This window comes from Malurus melanocephalus, unplaced genomic scaffold (genome assembly GCF_030028575.1).
Source record: "Malurus melanocephalus ecotype Western Australia unplaced genomic scaffold, MMel_1.1 scaffold_376, whole genome shotgun sequence".
Lineage (NCBI taxonomy): Eukaryota > Metazoa > Chordata > Aves > Passeriformes > Maluridae > Malurus > Malurus melanocephalus.
The window spans coordinates 116,279-121,979 of NW_026623608.1; the positions used below are offsets into that span (position 1 = coordinate 116,279).

The window sequence follows — 5,701 nt, forward strand, 5'->3', positions numbered from 1 at the left end:
TTTGGGGAGGGTTGAGCAGTTTTTGGTCACTGAGTGATGAACCAGGGATGTGCTGTGACCTCCCAGCCTTGGGTACCTCTGTGACTTCTTTGCAGCTGCTCCTCTTGGCYGCAGTCAGTTCGTTATTTCAAGGAGTTAATAATTTTYCCCAGTCCTCTGGAATCCATTGCCTGACCACAAATGGTCATTCTCCCATCAGTTGTGTTTGATTCCATTGTGTTGTAACAGAGAGCCAGAAGAAACAGAATACTGTGCAGCTCATTTTTAACATAACTGGGATTTTTCCATCAAGAGGGGCACTGTCTCTGTAGGCAGCTCTTTAAATGTTAAAGAATCTATAATTTTGGTTATCTGAGATGGTAACTTCATCCACAGCCTTCAATCTTTGGGGGGAAGAAAATGTTCTCCTCTTGAGATGATTATCTRGATAATTAAACTTTTTCATTATAAATAATGCTCATCTTTGAGTTGAATCTGCCAACATTGCCAATGTATTTGTAAAATGCTCCAGGTGTTTACAGCAGAAAAGAAATGGGAGAGAAGAAAAGTTTTTCCAGGCCTCAAATTCCTGTGGATTGAGCTGGGATGTGATGGGAAAAAAAACCATTGATTTCTCGGTGCTCCTAAAATCTGATTGCAGCTGTTAGAAATGAACTGTCCCATCTTTAGGGAACAGATCTGTGAAATGTTGCAGGTTCTTTCTGTGGGAAAGAACCCAAATTATTCAGAGTTCTGTGGATTTCTCCAGCTCCTCCCATGGATCCATCAACCTCTGCTGAGGCAGAACAAGGAAAAAGGGGCTTCACCATTTCAGTGGGAACAGTTAATTGTGACTGCTCTTCCACAGAGGGAAAAGAGAAAAAAAAAAAGATTTATTAAAACTATTTTTTTCCTTGAGCTTGTTAATTAAATGTGGTGAGGTGTTTGTTCTTCACTCAAACACAGAGCAGCTCATGGAACTTTACAGAGAAGGGAGAGAGAAGAGAAAGGCTGAGTTATAAACAGAAACCCAATAAAACAGAAGGATGAGGCAGAGTTTTGTAATGTAGACAAGGTCGTCCATTCCCTCTTTCAGGAAGGATTTTTCCAGGGTAAAAGGTCCATATTTCCACAAAGCTGCTCCATAAAGGAGGATATTGTGGCAGAACATATAAATTCTCTTTACCATCCTTTAGGTGTGGAGGTTTGGGAGTTGTTTCTGTCCTATGGAGCCTCTGGGGTTGATGAATGATCCAAAATTCCCATTTCCTGAGCAGATCCAGGACAATTCCCCCCTGAGCTGCCAGCTGGGCCTGGGGAATCATCCCTGACCTTTCCATGCCTTTTTTCCATCCCAGTTCTTGGGATCTGATGATTAACCCAATGAAGTCATGTTTCATCATTTAACCTTCCTCTGCCTGCACCGTGGTACTCACAGGAAATCTATTTCCAAACCCCMAAAAATAAATCATCTTTGAAAGGGACACAGTGAGCTAAACCTGAAATGTTATAAAGAATGAATCACAATTAGCTGGGAGGCCAGTCCAGTCTAGAAACTTTAATTTGGGGGGAAAATGGTTTGCCTGTAAGTAGCTGAATTTTTATCTTTTTCCATATWTATATTTATATTTTTAAAATAWTTTTTTTAAAGCAGTAAATKGTGAAAATTGTTTGAGAAAAGATTGTTCCTTCAGCAGGCTTTAGAAAAGAGAGAGAGAAAAAAAATTCTATTGTGAAATAGGTAAAAGTTGTGAAACTGGTGATCGTCTTCTCGGAGAAATGAAACTTTTAAGGCTTTTTTATTGTTGCAGATGTCGCAAAAATTTGTCAAACAAAATTTAAGGAAGGAACCAAAGAGAAATTAATTCTGAGCTTGTTTTCACAGAGTAAATGTTGAGGCTGGAAATGCATAGTTTTTGTTTCAACCCTGGTGGGTTTATTGTCCTGCAAATTATTCATGGCTGTGATTAGATTAGATCTTAGAAAATATGTTAAAAAAAAAATCTCAAATTTGTCTTTTGGCTTCTTTAGAAAGTTTGGAAAAAAGGAAGACAAATGCCAAGTTCTTGAGTGACATTTTTTAGATTAGAATTAAGAATTTTAGATTAGAATTTAGATTAAGAATTAAAATTGTGCTTTCCATGAAGTACTTTTGATGGGCAATGTAGAAACAAAACTTAAAGAAGAGACAAGCTGAATAATAACTGTAAAAAATAMAGTTATAAATTAACAAAGTGAGAAAAATTGCTCCAACGTTGGTTTTGTTTTGGGATTTTTCAAGACAAACTTGTTACACTTTTTAAAAAAACTTCCATCATTAGTTTTATAATGTTTTATATGGTTTTACCTGCAGGGGAAATAYTACTTTCAAAGCAGCCTTGAATTTTACAGTAGATGAGAAATGTGGGTGAGGAAAGCTAGGTTATTTTAAGAAATGTGGTTAAAAATGGTGCAAATGCTTTACCCTAAGTTCATACACCCAATTTATGTATAATTATAATAATATATTTTATATTTAGAAATCTATTTAATAGTATGTTTTATTAGTATTAAGTATTAGTTTAGAAGTCATTTTGCTAGAGAGTTTRTTTCCAATTCCAGCTTGTGAAAATTAAATACAACATTGCATTAGCAGCACMATAAAAGATAATGGAGGAATAAATTAAAATCAGAATAGAAACAACTTCCATGCAAATAAATCAGGGAGCCATTTGAATAATTCTCTTGGAGTGGTTTATTTTAAAGATCCTTTGCCACGAGGTTTATGGAGCTGTGAGAAAAAAAAAAAATTATTGGCTTATAAAAGTGAAAATATTGCTCCAAACCCATGAGGTTTGGGAAATGGGGGAGAAAATAGGAACTGAAAATGTCCCGGTCCCATCGAGCCCAGGGGTGAAATCCCTGCGGAAGGAACGCTTTCAGGTCACCTTTCCCAAGGACAAAATCTGGTTTAGCACTTGTAGGTGTGAAATTAATTTGTCAAGAAATCCTAAAGAGTTCTTTTCACTCCTGAGTTCAGATGGAGAGGTGGGAGAGCTGTTTCCCTTGGGGAAAAATCCCATTTTATTTCCCCCATCCCAAATCCCGAGGRTTCCCTTGTCTGGGATTTGGGATCCCCTCTTTGGGTTCTGTTTACTCGGGAATAACCCCGGGGGAATTGCAGYTGGAGCAGGAACTGCCCTGGATGTCGCAAGATTTTTGGGCTTGGTCGCCTGGAAATTGTCRTGTTTTGTTGTTTAGAACAATTTGTGTCAAAATTCACCCTTTTAATTAAAAAAAWAAWAWTAATTKGACTTTCCAGATCGTTTCCTACYAGAATAARCTCAAGGGTTTGGTGTCAGCCTAAATCAGGTTAAATCCCTCATGTTCTGTGTGAATTCCACGAGAGAAATGGAAAAATAGCAGGAAAAATTTTCCTTAAAAGAATGAATATTTGAATGATCTTTTCCATTTTGCAATCACGATCCCAAGGTGGAACTTCTGGTGAAAATGTGAAAATTCACCTTTTTAGAATATTCTGGAGGGTTTTTAGATTCCCCTGTGGTTCAAAATATCCCACTGTAAGATTTAGGAAATCTCATTTCTTTGGCATTTTTTTCTGGTTTTTATCTGAGTTATTTTTCCAGGCATTAAATAAAATAAATAGAATTATTTTKACTTCAGTAATAATTTTTTTTTKKTTTTTWTTTRAATTTRTAAATTGAGAATTGAATTATTTGAAAACACAGTAATGGAGAAAAATTATTACTTGAAAAATGAGGTTAAAAGAAGAAAATTATCTTCTCACAGATTTATTTCTTTTTTAACCTGCCTTAAAAAATGTTGTCARTTCTACAGCACAAAATTTAAACAAGATGCAAGAACATTGTCAAATAATTGGAGTTTTCTTGCATTGGTGTGTAGTATTTAAGGTTTCAACAGAACTCTAACAGAGTTTAAATTGCATAAATGTAATTTTTCTGGATTACCCTGTAGCTGCTTTTAATTAAATTAATTATTAATTTTAAATCAATAATTAAAGATATTTCAAATTCTACAATTCAATAGTRAAGGGTGGAATTTAGAATAACATTAATTATTGATTCAAGTCATTWCCCTGTGTAATTTATTGCATTGCTCCTGGAAATTCAGAATTTTACTGTTCATTTGKAGGTTTTTAAAACAGAATTAATAATTATTTTTTAATGTTTTTTACTCCCAAAGATTCCCAGCTTTCTGTAACTGTTGTGGCCAAGCCTGAGTAGGGAGCACTGACCTTGCTTTTATTTTTCTCAGCAGTTTTGCTTCAAAAGAATTTTATCTCCTGCAAATTCACTTCTCACATTYAAACAAACTGCTTGGGAGAATCTTTATTTTTGCTTTTGGAAGGAGTTTCCCTGGTGTTTGGAGACTCAGGAGAAATTTCTGATCACAAAATAAAAGGAGGCAGCTTTGTACAGAGCAGCTCCAGTGCCAAGGGCTGCACCTTCCCTGCTTTTAAAGGAATTCAGCCTCAATTTTATGGATTTCCATGAATTTTACAACTTTGTTGTAAGCAGTACTTAGGATCTGAGGATATCATGGGATTTTTGTGCCTTTTTTGTTCTCAGWAAATACCTTTTGTTCCTGTAAATGGCACTTGGGGGAATTCATTCCCTCTGCTTGTTGAAGGAAGAAGGTACAAGCAGCACTGGCATTCCAAAGATAAAAAAATAAAATAAATAAATCCTGGAAAACCTGGTTTTATGACAGGGAGCTTAGTACCACGTGCAGGGTTTGGAAAAACAAAACTCAAGAAATCCACCCCGAGCACCAGCACTGTCCCTCCAAACCAAGGATTCCAAACTGATCTTTTTGATTTAAAATTTCTCCCAATTCCTGCTTAGGAAATCCTGGAATTTTCACATTCTGAGCTCTGTTCATGGGGGGTTTGCCTCATTTAATAATTTTATTTTTCTGTTTGCAGGACTTTGCTTCCCGGGCTAAACTGGCTGTGCAGAACCTGGTGCAGAAGGTTGGGTTCTTTGGGATCCTGGCCTGTGCYTCGGTGAGTTTTTCCCAGGATCAGAGGGGTTTGTGGGGTTTTATGGATCTATTTTGCCATGAAATTCATTTTTGTGTGCAGTTTCTGGGATTTCTGGTGCTCAGGGAAACAAAATCTGCTGGAATTGTGTTACGGTTTCTTTATGTGTTATGTATTTCACATTTTCAAATAAAAAAAAAGTGGAAAACTGCAGAAATTCTGATCAGGGTGTCCTTCCTCTGCAATCCCCCAGATCTGCTCTCTGGGTCACGAGAAAATAGAGAAGGCAGAAGGAGGAAACAAATTTCAGTCGTGGCTGTGCAGCTACAAACTGCCCGTGGCTTTTTTTTTTTGTTTCTCTAAACAAGAGGTGAAGGGAGCATCTCCAGTGATGCTATTTCAGTTTTTTGAGTAGGATAATGCTGTTTTTTCAGAATAAAAAAAATTCTTGGAGGTTTCAATCTCTCTCTGAAGCTGGTAGGAATGCTGTGCCTTTTTCTTCATCCCACACACAACCTGTGGGATGTGATTGCAGTGAAAGGGGGGAGTGTGGGATCCCCTCAATCCCATTTTTCTTAGCTCAGCTCAGAGCTTTTCACTCCACGCTTTTCCAGCATCTCTTRGTTTCCTGAACTCAAAGATGGCACAGCCAAGTGCCTGCTGCAGTTTGGGCAATGTGTTAGCTGGGAGAATTCATCTGATCAGAGCTGCTGGCACAAA

The 5,701-nt window shown here is 37.0% G+C and overlaps 1 protein-coding gene across 4 annotated transcripts in view; it reads left to right on the forward strand.

Annotated features, from left to right (window-relative positions):
- VMP1 (vacuole membrane protein 1) overlaps window positions 1-5,701 on the forward strand; it is a 65,058-nt gene that overhangs the window by 39,187 nt on the left and 20,170 nt on the right. For all 4 annotated transcript variants that reach the window (XM_057378820.1, XM_057378821.1, XM_057378822.1 and 1 more), the window contains one exon: window positions 4,925-5,005. In XM_057378820.1, the coding sequence (XP_057234803.1) occupies window positions 4,925-5,005 (81 nt within the window). The remainder of the gene's footprint in view (window positions 1-4,924; window positions 5,006-5,701) is intronic.